The sequence below is a fragment of the Calidris pugnax genome, unplaced genomic scaffold, assembly GCF_001431845.1.
Source record: "Calidris pugnax isolate Ruff unplaced genomic scaffold, ASM143184v1 scaffold69, whole genome shotgun sequence".
Classification (NCBI taxonomy): Eukaryota; Metazoa; Chordata; class Aves; order Charadriiformes; family Scolopacidae; genus Calidris; species Calidris pugnax.
The window spans coordinates 3,115,847-3,136,246 of NW_015090859.1; the positions used below are offsets into that span (position 1 = coordinate 3,115,847).

The 20,400-nt window shown below is 40.2% G+C and overlaps 1 protein-coding gene across 1 annotated transcript in view; it reads left to right on the forward strand.

Moving 5' to 3' along the window:
• Window positions 1-318: 318 nt before the first annotated feature.
• COL4A1 (collagen, type IV, alpha 1) overlaps window positions 319-20,400 on the forward strand; it is a 76,268-nt gene continuing 56,186 nt past the window's right edge. Inside the window, exons 1-4 of the mRNA XM_014944086.1 lie at window positions 319-378; window positions 712-762; window positions 19,655-19,744; window positions 19,835-19,879. Of these exons, the coding sequence (XP_014799572.1) occupies window positions 319-378; window positions 712-762; window positions 19,655-19,744; window positions 19,835-19,879 (246 nt within the window). The remainder of the gene's footprint in view (window positions 379-711; window positions 763-19,654; window positions 19,745-19,834; window positions 19,880-20,400) is intronic.

Consider the following 20,400-nt stretch of genomic DNA (forward strand, 5'->3'; position numbering starts at 1 on the left):
GATTGAATAAAAAAATTAGCAAATCAGTATTAAGAAATCTCATGGTAAACATCCAAAGTGCCTAGGCAACAGTTTTTTGTCATCAGAAAAAAAACAACCACCAAAACCCATATTCTTCAGGTCTGTTGTTTTTCTTCTTAAGTGTAGAAAATAAATCATGAACTGCAATTTTGCCATCCCTTTCTCCTCAAAGCAATGGCACATATTTACAGAGATTAAGTATTTATGCAGAATGCAAGCCATTTATTAACAAACTGATATGAAGAGATGCTTCCGTGACTGGATTGACTTTGTCTTACATATTCTGTTGGGCTCTAAATGTATGAATATAGAATCCTAAAGGAGAATCTACTTGGTGTTCATGTTGATAAATGTGGAGTATGTGTGTATTCTATAAAAATGAGTTATTTTTTAAATGGTCGTCCAAAAGACAAAGATTTAGAAGTAACATAATAAATAATTTTTCTATGGTTAAGAACTATAGTAAGTTTTTTTCTTCTTTTACAAAGGCATTTTTTATTGGACTGTGACTAAGACCAGAAGTGTACATCTATATAAAGATAAAGCATTGTGCTGGCCTTAAGCAAATGTTCCCCATGCTGACCAGCTTTGCAGTCTGGATGGTACTGCTGATGTCTCTGGCCCATTGCAGTATGTTCTGCCAGTGACCCAGTTCAGACAATTAATTCTCAATTTCTCTTTTGTTTTCAGGGTTGTTCCGGTTGTGGAAAATGTGACTGCAGTGGAGTAAAAGGGCAAAAGGTAAGTCAGCTCTCTCCATTTCATTATCTTGCTTATTTAAACCACGGGGTGTGTAGTCTACTGGGAGGCAGGTAAGCTGCTGGTTTTGGTGAACACTTGCTCCACCACGGAGCGTTGCCAAGGCCAGGCCATGCGCCCTACAGCAAGGTTTCCAAAAAGCACCCAGCTCGGTGTCTGCAGCAGCAGAGGACAGGAGGGCCAGGTGTGGGGAACAGCTGAATGCTCTCACTGCAGAATGAAGCTCCTAGCCCAGTGTTGGCCATGCCCTCCCTCTTTACCCATCAAGCAGGATGCCAACCTGGCACGCTCACCTTTCCTACCACCTCACTTCCAGTCTTCTCAGTGGGCAGCAGGTGTGACAGCCTGACCACCTCTGGAAGCGATGCAAGGAGGTCAGGTCAGAAATGCTTCCCTTCGCATGCTGGGCAGGCAGATTGCTCTCCAGGAAGGCTGTGATGTATCATTAGCAGTGTACCCTAACCAGGGTTAACCCTGGGAGGCAATCATTTGCAATAGGAAGGAGGAGGTTAATAATCAACAAATACAGCAAAGTGTTTCAGGTCAAGAAAAAAATAATTAAAACTTTTTGACTGAACTTTGCAAATAGGTTTTGAAATTCCCATTCAGCTATCCAGACTTTCTGTTTATGAAACAGAAAAGGCAATTTAAGGGCTTCTTTTTAAGCAGTAACAGTGAAGAAAAAATATAACGTACTTAAGCATTCCATGAGTTCCCCCTGTAAATTACCTGCTTTTGTAAATATTGTAGACATTCAATCACTCTCCTTATCTCTTCCCATTTTGCTGTAGAGATTTTAATCTACAGTGTGTTCTGTTCTGCATGCATATGTACTATATATCTGCCATTATAAATGAATGCAAACCAAAGGTTTAATCATTCTGTGATTGCAGTGGGAACATTTTTTGAGGTAAGTTGTTCAGGTCACCCAAAGGACTGCTTGGAAGATGTAGGGGGTTTGTTTTTTGCAGGGGGGGCATAGTTTTGTTTTTTTAAATAAATATACAGCTGGTGTTTTACATTGTCTCACATGCAATAGCTACATATTTACAGATGAGGGTTTTAAAGCTGTTTGTTAGTGGCTTTTCTTTGGTGTTTTCCAGAACAAGGAATGTAAATGACTTAATTGGAGACCCAAGCAAAGATAATTTTCTTTGTAACAGAACCCAGATTAATTTGTTAGGCAGATAAAAAGTGTCAAGGTTCAAAACATCTTTTAGGTGGAGTCTCCTCTTGTTAGTGACCCATTAATATCTGTTTAATAAAAGCAGCAATATATTAAAAAACAAATAAAGCAAGAACTTGGGAAGGGTTCCAAACTCTGAATTTATTCCTCCATGCCTTGATCTTATTTTTCAGTAACAAGTACAAATGAATCATTGTAGAATGAGAGAGATATTACATTATAACTCTCTTGTTGAAAGCAATTGGTTTTCAGTTCATAGAGCATGCCAGTGTCTTGTAACTAGATCATCATTTTAAAAAATGATAGTTTGGGGAAATAAATTCCATTAAACCTTACACTTCATTTATTTCCAGCTGCATTCCTGAGCTCTTGTTGGCATTTTTCATTTGCATAGTCCAGAGTCTCAAAAAGTTCTTTTTGAAAGAAAAAGGTCCTTGTCTGATATGCTAGAAGCCAAAACTACCTCAAATTAATGTAGGTTATTTAAAAATGTAGAAGAGAGAAAAATATCAGCCCATGGCAGCAGAAGTCATAGTAAACTCCAGATCTTATGCAAACTTTTCCAGCAAGTCATTGTACTCCATGCTTTTCCTAATGGGTTCCATCACAAACTTCTCTGTCTTTAAACATGTGTGCAGTGAAATATTTACATTCTTTTAGACTGTGTAGGAAATTTAATTATTGACATTAGAGACATCTAGACAGGTGAATAAATAATTATACCTAGAAAACAATAGTCCAGAAAGGCATTTGAAAGTATTTTGGAGTGCATTTAAAAGTAGCTTGATTCAGATCAATGTATATCAATGCTTGCTCTGAGTTTTATTTAAAAATATCTGCCCCCTGCACTTGTTTTAGCCTAATGCAACTTTTTGTCCCAATTCTTTACATTTAATGTCCATCTAGAATAAGATCAGCCTGCTACCCAGTCCCAGGACTGAAGACAGAAGTTGATGAGGGTCTAGTAATGGTTTTTCCAACCAGCACATTTGGATTTGAAACATATCTCTGCTAAACACGGTTCCCATTAATGCACACATCAGTAGTGGTGCATGTTACCTCAGAGATCTGTGTGAATGCTGCTTCATTAGAGAAGGACTGGTTAGAAAGCCTAGATCCTAGCCAGGATCCAGGCCAGAAGAGGACCGCCATGCCCAGCTTATGTGGCATCCCCAGGAGACCATGTTAGAGAACATCTGCTCTTCACTTCTCACGTAGCCACTTGCGTGGGAAGTACATATTCATTCTGCCTTGCACCATCCACAGCCAACGTGTTGCCTACACTGGAAACCCTTTTGATCTGGCTTCCATGTTGTGCAGAAGTGCACAGACGCTGAAGGGCCTTTTCCAATCCACCCACACTCTTCAGCAACGTCACCACACCAGTTTAATGCCGTGGGAGCTTCGGCAGCTGTGGAAGTGGGTGCTGGGTTTACCCTTTAATGCCTTAATTATTAACATCTGGAGATATATTTCCTACCAAAGTGTGGGAAGAAGTTCCAGATTCTATGATTTGGGGGTGGGGTTTTAATTAAAATACATTTAGCCAAATAATCATATTAATGATCTCACCAGAAAAAATGCTGAAAATAGTATTTGACTTAAAAGCTGTGAAATGCCCAAGAAATTACCCGACAGCATTTCAGACATGGAAGACTAAATTACATTGCCATATTTTTCTCTCTCATTTGAGAATCTTTTCATCAATACGACCATTTGGATGGCCATATTTAGAATACATTCAATATGTTCTCTCATCAGGCTGTTTCCATGAAAATTGTATCTCTATGCCAAACTCCTTTAAGATGACTCATACTTTATCAAGGGCATATAATTGACAAAGTCTAAGGGTTTTCATCCCTTTCAGAAAATTTCAGAAAGTGAGTGTAATTGCAACAGATGGCTCTTATCCTGTAAAGCCTTTATTATTACACTGAACATCAGGCTGTTATTTTAAGCTGTATAATGTAAAGTATCAAGTATTTGCCAAACAAAAGGTGCAGAAATTTTAGAAGAACATAATATTGCTAAAATAACACAATAATAAATAATACCTTACTGTTTTCCATTAAATAGATTAGCCTAAAACATCTTCTTTTACACTCTTCCTTTTACACTTTTTATTTGGTTTTCTGTATAATAACTCACTGTTCTTTCTAACCTCGCTAAAGTGTGAGATCTGTTTAGACTGATTAGAGCTTTAATGCTCGCCTATGTTTTATTGGGTTTCTCAGAAATAGACAGAAGCTGTGTTTTCTCTTTTATGCCTACCTAGATTTTGAGAACAATTTCAAGCAGCTGTGGAGATAAGAAGCCCTAGCATTAATGTGTGTAGAAAAAGCATGTTAAGCATTTCATTACCATTTAGAACAAAGACTGTATAGAGCTGAGTAAAATTCTCCATGCACTGACTTTTTCCAAGAATGTTCATTCTCTCATTCATGACCATTTACACTCATTTTACTCTGTATCAGAAACACGTATAAATGGAGGTTACACTGGAACTTTGTTGTAACTCGTACAGAATGATTAATCTTCTAACACATACCAGTTAGAATGCATTAAATGATAAATGCTCATTCTTTAGTATAAATCCCTTATGGTGATTGCCCTGCCTCAGCATTACCTGTTAAAAGTTAAAGTCACAAGGATATCAAATGTGATTTTTGTCATTGCACTTTAAAAAAACCAAAAAAAAAAACCTGCTAGGAAATTCTGGAAGAAAATAGAAAATAAAAATGGAATTAACTCTCACATAACTGCTGCTTTTGGGGTTTTTTTGTTGTTGTTTGAGATGTAAGAAAACTTGAGCAAATCATTTTATATTGGCATGTTTTTGTTTGCCTAATTCTGAGAATGTATCTGTATTATTAAACCTACATAAAAATTCCTTCTCTGTTTCCCTTGCTGGGTGTATCATCCCTGTGTGAATTGACCATGCTGCAGAAGTACACAAACTGGCTTTGCCTGAGCCATTTTGGGTCTGGAAGCCAGGTAGCTCAGTTACTAGCTTAGGCTGAAAGTCACCGGGGCAGTTCTGTGGTCTCCCATCAACAGGAGCAGTGAACAGTCTTTTCTTTCCTGCACCCTCATACAGCCATAAGAGTCACACATGGTTTTGTTGTCTGCAGGTGATTGTACTTCTCCACTTTCTGTGGGTAATGACTGTGTCCCTGTATATTTGGTTTGGTTTGCTTTGGTTTTTTTTAAAGGTTCGCCAGATTAGGAGGGCCTTCAAGGCTTTTCCTGTCATTTTAGGTATCAAAAGATAGAGCAAAAATATTTGTGATTATTATAAATTATTTAAAACAATGTAAGTCCCCTCGTTGGAGAGAAGCTCCAGCAGTTATTGGGAAGATCACTATTAAGTACTTCTGAGTTTCCTTTACCATATAGCAGAGGGCAACACATTAGTTCCTCTAGTGGAGCAAATCAGTTATCACTGGATCTGTAGTTTTCATATTCAGCCAGTATTAGCAACTGTCACAGATGGAATATTTGACACAGTTATGATTTAGCAGCAACTCAAAATATATTAATGATTTGAGGTAGCTCAAGAGGCTAAATTTTAGCAGCACTTAAACATTAACCAATCTAAGGATTTAAATATTTAACAAAACATTTGAACGACTTAATTACAGATTCAAAAATGACAAGCTTCACGCTAATTTACTATAAAGCATGACAAATCAATGCATATAGATGTGAGCACAAACATACAAACACACACCACTTGAGAAGTCACACCCACACCCAAGTTTTTAACTGCTAGGACCAAAGGTCTCTTTGCTGTGGGCGACTCCAGTGAGCCGACGGGGGCCTCCTTATGCACGCACAGACACATGGACAGAAAGTATTTGGATCCAATGAAGTATAAGAACACCCACACTCAGAAAAGCTAATGTGTATATTAGAGACAAATGGATAGAGAGGTGGATGAAGGAGAGGCTAGCCTATAGTTAAAATGTCCCTCTTGTCAAGTTTGGAGTAAATACTCACCATGCATCGTCATTCCTCAGTGGGCAATAACGGAGACTCGAGAGGGTTGACTTGTCCATGCCTTTTAATCCTGGAGGTGTCTGCTGAAGCACCATCCCAACTCAGGGGACATGCTGGCCACAGCCCACTGAGATCCAGAAGAGCTCAAAGGGTCTCACTAGAATCAGTACTTACTGGGTCCGAGATAATTGACTTTCATTAGATAGTTTTCCACCCCGGCCCAACTTGAACAACGGGGTATTCTGGTATTTTCCACCAGTTGCGTAAACTCAGAACTTACTAGATCTTGGAGTTCTGGTCTTACCCCTTCTTTGGGCCAAGATCCATACATTGTCAGGAGTGACTGATTATTGTTATTGTTCCCAAGTGATAGGAGTCATGGGAGCCAAGTACGCTAAAGGGATGCCATAGCATTGTGGTCCGTTACTCTCCACCTTTTTCTCTCTTTTATGTTGGACTATAATGTGTCTCAGGTAATGTTTTGGTCCATTGTATTGTTCTGTGGCCCAGGTGGGAGTGGAAATTGTGCCAAGCACTGAGTTGGGGAGTGTGTGGGGTGTTGCACCACCACAGCAACATCAAGACTTTTTTTAATCAAGAACGTTCATTTTTACACTTTCCATTGGCACTATTTTATATCAGTGTGCACTATTTGGTTTTAATCCGCTCTTCCATAGTTTTGCTGAGTGTTTCTATTGCGTGGCTGCTGTAGAAACTTACCTTGTGCACAGCACATGTTCATACCTGAGTTGGAAAGACTATGAACTGAGAACACCAAGGAAAGCACAGCTGAATTATACTTCCCAGAGAGGGACATAAAGCTGACAGGAGGGCTGATGTGGGAAAAAAAGATTGATTGCAGTCTGGAAAGGGCTAATAGATAACATGAAAACATCTAATCATTCCTGAAAGGGGGAAATCAGACGACTGTAATAAAATAAGCAAAGATATTGATCAGCTGCAGGTCTGATATTCTTCAAGGAGACTTTTGGTTTCGAAAATCAGGCCATTGTTACATTTGTGTCAATTCTTCAGTGACAGTAGTGTATTTCTATTGATTTGCCCTTTATGTCACTCAGAATAAAATAATCTTTTTATTTCAAACCAGAGAAAAAGAACATCTATGTTTCATAAAAAGCTACTATTCTTGAAAGAATTAGGTATCAAAAGAATTTGAATAATAGCAGGTGGGATATGCTAAGTATTGAAAGTTTTCTACAGTTTCCCAACTGGCTGACCAAACTGCTAAGTGGCATATGGAGCCATCAGATTTTCTTCATTTGAAATAGTCATTGGAGCCATTTGTCTTATTTGTCCAAATGGAAGCGAATGTCTCTGGCAACATTTCTATATTAAGATGTATTTTTGCACTCGGTACAGTACACATCTTTGGTTAACACAAACTAGTGGATTACACTGATGAATTTATTTCTGTGGAAAGAGTGCTATAAAAGCAGATTTCCCAGTAATAGTGTGTGATGCTCATATTTAGTTTTCAGAGCTGACTTCTAAAGATTTTCACACAGTAGTATGTCAGTTGGCATAATACATCCTTTTTACCAGCTGTTGCCAGATGCATATCTTTGCTTGTAAAGGTGCTGGTATAATAATCTCAAGCATTCATCATGATATAAAACATGCTCTCACGGAGTTTGATATTACATTTGTACAACTGCTGTTAGTGTATGTCTTCATTATGATTTCTCTAAGGATTACAGTGCCTTTATTTTGATCTGAAGCCTGTAAGCCTCCAATGAAGTCACTAAATTTTCCCAAATGTGAGATCAAAGTAAGATGAGAAAAGACCTCTAAGATCTCCACTTCTCTGAAATCTGCATGCTGAGGAAGTGGGGAATGTGTAGTTTGGAATCTTCCCAAATTTAAAATTTTGTCCATGCAAACAGTCACGCTTCCAGTGTCTACTGACTACATAGTGATTATGAAACTTATGCCCTGGCTTGCAGGTTTTTTTGTCGTATGCGTGACAGCACCTGCAGTCTGCTTCTGCTTTCTGGATGCTCATCTTACTCCCCATAACACTAATACTCTATGATACAAACAGGATTTTGTGGGTGTAGATTACGGAGCTGGGACAGCATATGTCTGGGGAGCACCAGAAGTTACATTTTGTAGTTTATCCCTCAGGCTTCTTTAAATTGTTCTGCCATTCAATTTATATTGTGCTTGCTGGGGATCTCAGACCAAGCCAGCCATTATAATTGACGTTTCTGTGGTATGTCAGTTCCCACACAAGAATTTAATACTTGATGCACTTAATAATCCGTCTCTGCCTACATTTTCTCTGTAGCAGTAGTCACAGGAAGCAACCTTGGCATATATTATTATTACTTGGGAACCACAGTAATATGGTAATCTCCTTAAGTCACTTTCTAGTCTTTCTAGCCAAGAGCAAAAAGTGTTTTGGGGGGTTGTTTGGACTACTTTTTTTTGTAGGTTTTATTTTGTTTGGTTGGTTTTTTGTTTGTTTTTTTAAAATCTCATACTAGTGTTAGCAAGTTGTTTGATTCTCTTTGCCCAGCTACCTCCTATTTCAGATTTTAGACCGATGTTTTCAGTGAGAGATCATGACTTACATTAGTCATTGAAAATATCTGGCCATATGATGTTGGTTTTCAGAAAAGCAGATCTGAATTCTCTCAAAGTTTGGGGTAAAAAGCCAAATTGTATGCAAAATTCTCACAAACACCTCCTGCAGAAGAAATAGCAAAACTTGTAACCATATACGCCTGGAAGGAGATAGAACAGTAAGAAGCAGCATGAAAGGGCGGATTTTCAAAGAGGAAACCTGAAGTAGCTGCTAAAAAAGTGATAGTGGAGTACTTTATCAGACAAGCAAGTTCCTAACCAGCTGGAGAACCTCTCTAGCTTAGCCAAGAAAGAAGCTTAATATCACAGAAGGAGCAAGAACAGCTGAGAAAGCATTTTTAAGAGATGTTTAAAAGGATTTACATTTCCTTTCAGGTAAGTATAACACCTGAAAAAGTTCTACAGAACAGGTAAATTGAGCTACAGACGACATAGCAAAGAAAGTTAACTGAAGTCATGAGAGTAATTATTAGCTTTCAGTAACAGGTAAAATCTTCTCCTACATCATCTTTAACAAAAAAAGAAAAGCAAAATTAAAGACAAGACAAGGGAAAAGCAACTTAGACTCCTGTCTGGAAAATCATGTTTCTATCCCTTAGAATATTTAAGAATGACTAGAATGGCAAAACCTACCCATAAATTTTGTAGCTCTTAAAGCAGGCATGTGACAGCTTCCACTGAAGTTCAGCTGGAACATTTTTAAATGTTTTGATATGCCAACAAAAATAATTCTCACCAAGGCTGGTGTCAAAGATCAGTGTGCACAGTTCAAGTAAATAACTGAGTCCGGGGAGTGAGCGAACCCAGACACCGGCATCAAATCCGGTGTCTTCTCACTCTTTTCTCATTTGATGCTTACTGACTGGAAACTGATGCAACTAAAGTATTTAATGGTTAGCTGGCAGAACAAGAAAGCTTTGGGGGGCTTTGATAACCCTTAGTTTTGTTGAAACAGTTTGCTCGACTGCCAGGCAAAGACTGAAAGACTGCAAAACGAATGGGTTGAAGTAGTCGGAATGGAAGGGAGGGACTGTAGCAACAGAGGGGCAGTCAAAAGTGCCCTCTGCCTCCCACGTCGGGATTTAGGTGTAAAAAAAGGAGGAACACCAAAGGCCGGAGTAGCAGAGCAGTGAGCAGAGAAGGCAGTGCTGCTGCCAGCTGTCTGCAGCATCTCTGACGAGGTTTCTGAGTTAAGGATGCGATCACAGATCTTCAGCTCAAATTTCATTTCTGTCTGAAAATACGTGGAGGCAGAAGTTGGAAATCCAGCCAGGGCACAGGCAGCCTCGTAGAACTCCTCCAAAAGGATCTCTTCAGGAAGTTCTAGCTATTAAATGGAATTAATTTATATCAATGCCATGGCAGGGAGCTGGGGGATGATATTTACCTCAGAAAAAAAAAGGAAAAGGATGGTGCTCGGGAAGGTGAAACTCTCCAGCTGTAGGAGAGTATAAGCTTTTGATAGCAAAGCTGTCTTCGCACCTTGCCTTTCTTGGGCAGGATCAACTTAGAGGAAGGGCAGGGAGGATGAGTGCGGGAGGGGAAGAGCTGTCCTGTGTGACTCCCACCTCCGGTGGCTGTGTCATTTCCCCACGAGCTCCTCTGGGTGGCAGTCATACATCACGAATTTCATGTGTTCTGACAGGCCTGTTTACACATGCTTGCCTTTTTTTTTTCTCTTTTTTTTCTTTTTTTCCCAAAACAGAACCTTAAAGACACCTACTAAGGTGTATACCAACTTCTGGTTGGCATTCACTGACAAGTAATGATACTGTTATCCTCCACAATGTCAAAATAAGGGAAATACTGGTTTTTCATTATTATGAATGATTATTGCATCTTCGACAACTTAGTTGGTTTAGGCTGAACAATCCTGAAAGTACTAGAAAAAAATCATATTGTAGTTTCTGTTCTCCAATGCGTCTGCTTGAGTCAAGAGACTCTAGAGATTAAATTGAAGAAACACTGATTTACACTTTTGAGGCACAATACCTGCTGGTATTTTAATGAAAAAAAGAAGTCAGAAGCTAGAGTATTTCCACTAGCTTTTGTGGAAAGAAATTTCACTCCTATGCAACTTTCAAAATGTTTAAAACTTGAGAAATGCTATTTCAAATGTAACCCCAAAAAGCAGCTAGAATAGCACTGTCTAGAATAGTACTGTCTGTCATGAACTCTCTAAGATATGAGCTACTTCATTATGAGAACTTTATTGCAGTCTGTACTGTCTAGGAGCAGCTGCCCGTGTTTTTACTATTTATGGAAGAGATTATTTTCTGTAAATATGTCCATGACAAACCTTTGGCAAGAGAATAAAACTTGCATGTAATGTCACATTTCATTCCAGGTCTAGGATGTGAACAAAAATAAATTAAAAAAACCTGAAAAGTTCAAGACTTTTTTTTTCTGCTGTTTCATCTTTAAACGTAAGCCTTTAAACAGTGCCAAATGCAAACAAATGCTAAATAATTTTCACTAATGAAGAAGGAAGGGCGTGGAGCATTTTTGCCTCTTATATTCTTGGACCTTCAACACTGGAAGTGATTTAACACAATGTGCAATAAAACAAAGGAAGAGTTACTCAGACTTAATGAGTTCAACAGATGATTAGAAGGGGTGGGAAATATAGTACCCTTTTGGTTCAACCTGTCTGCAGGTGATAGAATTTCCTTCTTTTTACACTGCAAATGCCTTTGTCCTTCGAACATCCTCTTCCCTTGTGTTCTTTGAGGTTCTTCTATTCCCCAGGGTGGTTCTGACTGATGGGAAGAGGGTCTTTGACTCAGGTCTGATTTTTAAAAAAAGTTTGGAAAAACCCACATGTACCTTTGGTAAAAGGTTGTTGTGACTTCCTACTGAAACATCATGAGCTTTGTGGGCTTTTTTTTTTCAAAATTCAAGAAAAGTTTAAACATAAAGACAATGAACCACATACCTTGGTGTTAAACTGCCAAGCTTTGTGCAAACAGACTTCCACAGTTGGAAAAGAAAGTTCACTTGCTGTCTGTTGGCTTCTGCTATCTTTTCATCTTGTCTTTGTATTCCTGTCCTTTATATGCCATGCCCTCAATCATGCTTTGAAGTTAGACTTCTCCTGACTTATAAAATGTTCAGACTAGGGGTCATGCATGCTATCGTTTGTGAATGAATGAAAGGTGCATGCACCTCACTAAACTTCAGTATCTTTTTCTTCTTTTTTTTTAATGGAGGGAAAACAAGCAAAATCTTTTGCTGTAAGTATAAATCCATTCCTCAGCATACTAGCTGCTTCTGGATCTGTAACATTTATCTACACTGGAGTCAAATATCACACAAAAAGTACATCAGCCACAGATGTACAAATGTAAGGAAACGTGGAGCTTAAGTTAAGAGTGTGCATGGCTCAAGAAGTCCTAAAAAGTCAAATTTGGGCACCTCTGTTGAAAAAACTGATTAGCGCAGCTGGAAAGTCAGGAGTAACTATGGGGTAAGCAAGAAGAGGAATGACATGAAGAAGGGCTGGTAAATTATGTAAGGAGGGGGCATTACTTACAGCTGGTTTAACTGAAATCATGTGATGCTGATAAGCAACCAGTTGCTTGACATTAATTAAATGGAGGCTGAGTCTATAGTCATGACAGACTTTTGAATGCTAATTTTACTTCACTCAGCTTATTTTACTTCTTATTCAGCTTCTAAATTAAATTCAGACACCCTGTATATCTACCCATTTGCTTGCACACGAACTAAGCACATACATACCGAGATGTAGAGAAAAGGATAATCAAAGATCGTTATTTCTATTTTTATACTCCTGGGAAGCACTTAGCAGCTTCCTGAGGAATGCTCTGTGCAGCCATGAGGCGACACTGAAATATGCTTTCAGTCTAAGCATTCTTTCTTATTTAGGAGGCAAGAGGCACAGGCTCAGTTCCTGAACTGTAAACCTGAGCAGCTTTCTAATTAAATATTTGTACTGATAGATTCACTATCAGAGGTTTGGGTTCATTTTGTGTCAAGCTGCACAGGTTGCCCAGTGTTGTAAATTCACAGGGCTCGGGAAACGATACTTTCATGAAAGGAAGAGCAATCCTTTCAGGGAGAGAAAAAACAGAGTGAGATGCCATCATTTGGTGATCAGAGTGCAGTTTCTGCCCCGGTGTATATGAACCTTTATGGCACTGGCTTTTGTGCCCTAAGTGGGCACTTATCAGCATTCCCACCTGGAGGTGCAGCCTGAGAACAGGTTTAACTGTGGGACTGAAGGAGTCCCACAGGTGAAAGTCACCTGAGAGAAAAAAGGCAGAAGGAGATGGCAGAACTAGCACCACGGCAGAGAAGACATGACTAGAGGGTGCTGTGTCCCCAGCAGCTGTTAGGGTAGCTCTTTGTCAACATATGTGTCTGCATGTAATGTAGAGCAGCCCTGGTAATGCTTGTAGTTGTGCAGGGGGCTCATCCAGCCACAGCCAGCCCAAGTGGTGCTGTGCAGGTCCTTTAAAACTGTTATGGCTGCTCCTTCTAATAGTCAAGCCAAAAATGCTGGACTTGTGTTTCCACATGGGTGAGCTTTCTCAGATGCTCCCAGGCAGTGACAGCATCAAGATTTTGCTGCCTCTCCCCCCACCCTACCCCCCAGCCTCCCTTTTCCATTCTGCATGCTGTCAGGGGCTCAGCCCCAAAACTTCTGGGTGAGCCAAGATCTTTATAGAGCTCCCACAGAGATCTTTACAGAGTTCCTACACAGATTCTTTGCATGTCTTCACAGTTGTTTGTGTAATTAATTGCTTGTTACTTGAGTGGCTCCAGAACTGTATAGCTGTAGCACAGATAGATTCTAGTGCTGAAGGATGTGCAGTGGGAATTTTGTAGTGTTCAGCATCCTTAGTGCATTTGAGGACGCTTGCCCTGTGAGCATATAGCTGTAACTCTGTTTGACTGATATCCACTTCACACTTTCAATAAAATACTGAAAATGGTGAGTGCAGCTGAGGACAAACAGATGATATTTATTCTTCATGTTTATTTTAATCCTGAAAGATATTCAAGGCCAGTGCTCCCTCTGGTGGTTAAAAATACTCCTTTAATAAAGAATTGGGTATTCCCCACCTCTGCTTCTTCCCTAGCATATCGCTGAGCCAATTACAATTCTGTAACACGTGTTTGAAAGAGCATGGAGAGAAACACAGCGACTGGAGAGTGCTGCTCGGATCGCGCAATAGTGTGTCCCACTGTGCGGCGTAATTACTAGTCTAACACCTCGAAGCCAGTTCGCTTCAGTGCTGGCAGTTATATCAGCTGAAGGAACAAATACAGAGCTCACATTCTTCTTTCACATGCCTTGGGGTAGTCCTGGTAGTCTAGGGTCTAGGGCATTACAAGGCTGTTGTGCATCACTGTGGATTTTACAAGGTCACACTGGATCGTCAAGGTGCGATGAATGCTTTGGATGGTGGGTTTTCTTGTTAACAGTTACACCTAGGCCTCTAATCTCTTTCAAAAGCAATGTTTGAGACTGTTTCTAAAATCAGACTTTGTATAAGAGAAAAAAAAGAAAAGAATGCTGAATTGTCAGGCCTAACTTCTCTCTTTTTGGAAAGCACATGGTCAATTTTCATCTTGAAGCAGCTGAATTTCGTTGCCACATATACCCTTGGTGGCATTTCAGTTCAATGAACGTTAGCTTTTGGGAAGAGAGAAATGTGTATTTGTGAGAGAGAAAGTCTGAGCTTATAATGACACTGGAGTAAGCAGCAACACTGGTCTGAAGATGGCCTCTCCAGCAAGGCCAAGCATTTGTTGGCTCCAAGCTCAGTTCCTCTTCCAGTGAAGGCACAGCTGAGGGGCTCTGGTGGATGACCTCCAGCAAACCCCACTGCGCTGGTGTGAGAAGCTGCTTTCTGCCCTGCATCCTGCATTGCTGTGTCCTCTTCGCATCGGTTTTGGCAGCTGCCTGGCCACCTGATGAGCTCCTCACTGAGGCCAGAGCAAGATCGCTCACTTTAGAAAAGTCAGTAAATTTAGTGAGCTGAACTGGCGTGGGGGAGGCTAAGGGCATCATACCAGTCATACCATAAAGAATGGTGAGGTGGCACCATCCCTTTAAAAGGAGGAGAAGAACCATCTTTGCTGGATAGAACAGCTCAGCTGCCTTTTGATATCTCTCCCCAAGACTGAGTTTTATGCCTTTTCGGCTGAAGAGCAGGCATGTGTCAGTCCTGCCATTTCAGCTGCAGGATGATTGCTGGCAGAGGCAAACGAAGCATCTTTCAAATGGCTTGGGGAAGATCTGCACATCATTATTCACCGCGTGTCTGAGTCTCTGGAGAGCCTGAGAACATTGTATTCATATGGGCCAGACACCCTGTGAGCCCACACTTCTGGAAACAGTTGATTTATATCCACGTTACCAGTCTCTCAAGTCTAAAATCTCCCAGTCCAGCAGTCCCTAGACACAATAATAGGGGAAATAATTTATAATGGGGTGGTGGTTATTTCCTACCCCTCAGCACTTAATTTATTACAGCTGAATCTTCTGAAACCACTTCATGTGACTCTCTCGCATAGCAAGCTGCAGTTGTTCCACATGTCAAAGAGCATTACATGGCTAATTTGGAAGGGTAGGTGCCAGCAAAAATATCAGCCCATGTATTTATGTTCTGAACAGGTTCACCTCTGTTTAGGAGTCCATTCAATTGCTTTTTATCGGAACTATCTAATGCAAAGGCATTTGGATGCATTTCACAAAAGCTGGGCTAGCACAGGCATCTTGCTTATTTAATAAGTGCAACAGAGACTGAGCACTTGCTGTCTTTTTACGTAGCAGAATATTCATTTTTCTGAGCTGAGTAATGAATTCTCCTTTGTGCTTTCTGACAGTGTGCATTGAATCAGCAGAGGTACAGATGACTTGGTTACATCTGTTTTAATTTTTGAGTCTCATGAATTGATTTGTAAGAAGCAGAAGCTCTTTCAGTATTACTTGCCAACATTTTGCAGCTGTGAATATTGGAACTTGAACAATACATAGCCCTTGCAGTCAGAGTCTTATGCTCTTCATGCATCACAGCTAGAAATCTCAGTGCTGAGCGAAAAATAAGTAGGGTAGCAGTGGTGATCTGGTGCTTGCCAATTTATGTAGTGTGGATGCTTGATGGGTTGCAGCTTAAATGTAGTGCAAACACTAGCTGTTGGGCTGTTTGGCTGGAACACTGAGTGAAGAAAGGAACTGGGCAGGCAAGCGGGGAAAGGATGCTGCTCAAGTATTTCCTTGCTATGCAAGACATCTTCAGGTCATGCTTATGTCTGTACTGCACAGCATAACAAGCGATAGCTTCATCTGAGCTTGAAGTTCCAAATAAGCCACTCTGGGTAGGAAAGCAACAGTAGAAATGTTGCTACCCCAGTGATCTCTGTGGGCTAATCTACCCAGTGACATTAGGACACTTGGTGCTCTGCATTCACATGACTTTACGGTTTCTAGATGGTAGAGTTTCTGTGTTCTCTTCTTCAGTGTAGATACTTTGAGACTGATGGAACTTTACTGTAATTTGGTGTAGTTTCACTAATGCCAAAAAACAATCTCATGGTGGACGTTGGTACTAACTGGAGCAGGATTATTGAAGTAAGATCTTTGCTCATTAGTGAGGGCTCTGAGCAACCTGATCTAGTTGAAGATGTCCTTGCTCATTGCAGGGGAGATTTGACTAGGTGCCCTTTAAAGGTCCCTTACAAGCCAAAATATTCTATGATTCTTTCTGTACAGGTTTTGGCATGCCATTTTTCTAAGACTGTTATACAAAAAGGCAGCCTGATACCTGGACTAAAGAAAGGGACTGGAACCCAGGAGATATCCCTAGGTCTGTTACTGGGTCTTGGTGTCCTAAATTCTCTGAGTTTCCGTGAATGGCATCGAGGAGTAAGGTCCTATTAATTGCGTAGCCTCAGACTGCACAAGTTTGGACTACTTACTCAATACTTAACTTAGATTATTTACCCTTAACTTACTTTGCAGTAAAATTAAATGGGAAGGCAGAGTAGAGGTAGAGGCATAAGCAGTAAGTCCATGCTCCCCGGTTAAAATAAGTGGCCAAGGTGGCAGGTTGCCAGCAGAGAAAGATCCAGTAGCTCTCACACATGCAATCATCTTTATATTTCCTTACTTCCCTCTGGCAAATTACAGGCAAAAAGATGAGCTTGATTCCAGTCTGAGAAACCATGAGTCTGCAATATTTGGGACAGTACAGCCCTCCACATGCTCGGGAGTTACACTCTCCAGGCCTTGGGATGTCCAGTAGCTTTGTCTGGACAAACAGCCAGTTATTTTTCTTGGTGGCCTAACAGTTCAAATCGGTAAAATAAAATGTTTCTAGGGAAACCTGGATGTATCTTAGCTCAAAGTGACTTGGTATGGTCTCGGCTCTGCTCCTGCAGCTATGTTTTACCCCTCAGACAGGGCAGCCTGGGAGGTTGAAGACAGCCTTGAGAGAATTGACTATAGTTGCCTTGGAAGCCCAAGTTTCTATTTATTTCAAGCCTTGAGTTAACCTCCTTGGCAAGCTGAAGTGGTCATTACCTTAGTGAGTGATTTACAGGCACGTTAAGGCCATTTTACAGTGCCAGAACAGTCTTAAGGGAGCCTTAGACCAAGTGAAAATCCAATCTGTAAACCACAGTTTTATCTTCCCTTAAGAAGGGAGGAAAGACTGTTTCCCTGTGTTGCAGGGTGCAGTGCTTCAAAGTGTGTGGAAACCCTCAGACGGACTGAACTCCCGAGTGCAGAAATTATTAGTTGTTTTACACATGACTCAGATTTCTCCATGGGTGTCAACATGATTTTGTTTTCTTCTCATTTGCACATGTTGTGCTTTCCTTCAGCGATGGAAAGCCTTTCTATTTACCTGAGTATCTTCTCCCAGCAGGTCATGAGAGCAAAGGCCCAGGGTTCAGTGTGAAATCGTGCTCTGAAGTGACTCAACATCTGATTTTGTAAAAATACACTTGTTCCTGCACTGCCAATTAGCCAGCCAAAGGTTGGGTTTAAAAACCTCAGTAATATGTTTAACATTTCAGGTAGCCTTCAGATTTTTAATTACTTCAACGTTTATTCAGAGGCCTGAATCCTGATACATTCTTCCTTAAAACATTTTTCAAAACTTTTTTAGTTACTTTAGAACTTGGACTTTGTACCTCTTGCAGCTGACCTAGAAATGTATTTTTTCAGTTGTTTTGCTGTGTTTTGTGGTCTAACACACTGCCCCGGATTTGGATTAATAGCAAACTTTACTCTCAAACCCTGACAAAGAGTACTGGGGAGTAAACAGAGATCATACCATCTTGGCAGTTCAAGGAAAAATTGATTGTTTCCCTCAGAAAGTATCTTTTTATTGAAAGATCTGTTTTTGTGGGAGGAAGGAGAGTAGAACCGGCAGGCTAAAATTTCCTGGCAGGAAATTTTAATAAATGAGTGTTGTTTTGATTTCACTTTCTTATGCTCTTATCATCTCAGTTATAGCTTTCTCCTCTCCTTCCTCCTTGGCCCTGCTCTTTTTACCTGTCAATCACCTCTCTTCTCCCTTGTCTCTTCATCTTCTTAACAAAATCCTGGCCAAGGAACTAAAAACCAACATCAACCCTGTAACTCCACGGAGGAATTCCAATTCCTCTCATCTTTTAAAAACTGTAACTAGCACGGTGTCACCCACCGATGTGGGTCATCACTCAGTTTCCTCTGCCTGCATATCGTAACCTTTTCTTTGCAAGGTGCCTGTTACACCTACTTGAAGAGCGAGCTCTCCCAAGACTCAGATGCTCCTCTCGTGTGTGCTCAGTGCTCAGATGACCCCTGCAATACCAGCATATTGCTAGGAATCTTTATTCTGAGCAAACAGGAGAAAAGTTTCTTGCTATTCAACATTCTAAATTGTTTGTTAATTACAAACAACAATCTCAACTCTGTTTTGCTGAAAATATTTAAATCTTTGCATAGCATCCTTTTATGTGTTTTAAACCTTGTTGATTTTGTTTTCTTGTTGGTATCATTCGAAAATTGACCTGTGTTTTGAGTTTCTAAGACAGATGCCGTGCTTTTTAGCTCTTGACCAAACTTGCATACCTTTTTCTTTTTGCCTAATGTTTTATTCATTCAATATTTCTTGGACAATATGAAATTTTTCTCCCTGTTTCACAGCACTGCTTGAAAGGATAACTCTGGTTACTTCCAACATGGAATGTCTGGCTTTTGGTTTGCTTGATTTGCTGTTTTCAGACTTTGACACACATAATTTTTTCTCTCTCCCCTATATGTAGATTTTGCAGCCTTTATTCAGACAGTGTTCCTCTTGGTTTCACTGGTAGTCAAGTACAGTGGACTGCAATATTGACCTAGAATGTGGATGGATTTTCTGCCTCGAGATTTATCTGATTTAAATACATTTGGGGTTGTGGGGAGAGGGACAGCACAGAAAACACCGATGTCCCATACAGCATTGAAGAAGAACCTCAAGGATGATACATACAATCTGTGTGTTCAGCTTCTTTGGAAGATCCTGTATCTTGAAGCACTCTGTCTCTGAACCACTCTGAAATACAAGACTAAGTGACACCCTGGTCTCCAAAATCTGCTGTTTTCAATGATATATAAGAAGAGGAGTGGTATTGGACATTAATACAGTAGTTACTGCACAATGATATTTGTGGTTTCCAGGAATTTAAGTGCTGATTTGGGGTGTTAGATTTTCTACCAGGATTTAGCAGTATCTCTATAGGAATGAAGATAGGTCTTAGAAGGAAAGCAGCCTTCCTGATCCCTGGGGTATAACCATGCTATGAGCAGTGCTATCCAGGGAGACAAAAAAAGGTTTAATTGACATTCAAAGACTGTTTTTCTCTTATGCCACACTCAACCTCTGCCAACCTATTATTGATCCAGAAATATTTCTTTGTTTATAATAATCCTTTCAAACACAAACATGAAATGTTTGCTGTCACTTGTAGCTTCTTACCACCTAACAGGTTTCTTGAGCACAGAAACAAGGGTTTTGTAGGTTGCTTGAAGAAGCAGCTTCAGTTGTTTAGTTGCTGATGAGTTTTCTTCTTCCACAGGGAGAAAGAGGCTTGCCGGGACTACAGGGTGTGATTGGGTTTCCTGGAATGCAAGGACCTGAAGGTCCACCTGGGCCACCAGGACTTAAGGTAAGAACTTAAGCTTTAATATTTAAAACACTCATATTTCCCTAAATTGTTGTCCCCAGAAAAGATAAAGCTATCTCCTTTCCTTTGCAGGGTGATACTGGAGAACCAGGACTGCCAGGAACAAAGGGAACAAGAGTGAGTTCTAATTTACTTTTATAACAATTCTGATGTCTATGGGTTTATATGTCTTTAACTCTCCATGGCTGCCTTCAGGCGCAAGGTGGGGTTAGTCTCTTCTTTGAGTTAATCAGTGACATCCCCATTTGATGGACAATAATTTCAAAATTCCTGCTTTTGCCTTTGAAATTCTTTCTACATTGGGCAGTCAGTGCCTTTGCCCATTTGCATTTTCACCTGGTACTTACCGCTGCATCAACAGCACCTGTATTCTTATGCCTTTGATATCTTGCTGACATACCCAGAAGCATTTTTCCAGCTTGAATATGAACCAGCCTTATGACTTCATGCAAAATTCTCCTTTATGTCTATGATCTAACCTCCTTGAAGCACTCCAGCAGAGAAGCTGACATGCTCATGAGCACATACATGTTAAAAAGGTCCAGAGTCGAATTAAAGCCAGGGACAAAGATCTCTTGACTTCGCTAGAAGAGGCTCTGAATATGCCTGTCACCTTCCTGTTGTCATTTCTGTTTAAT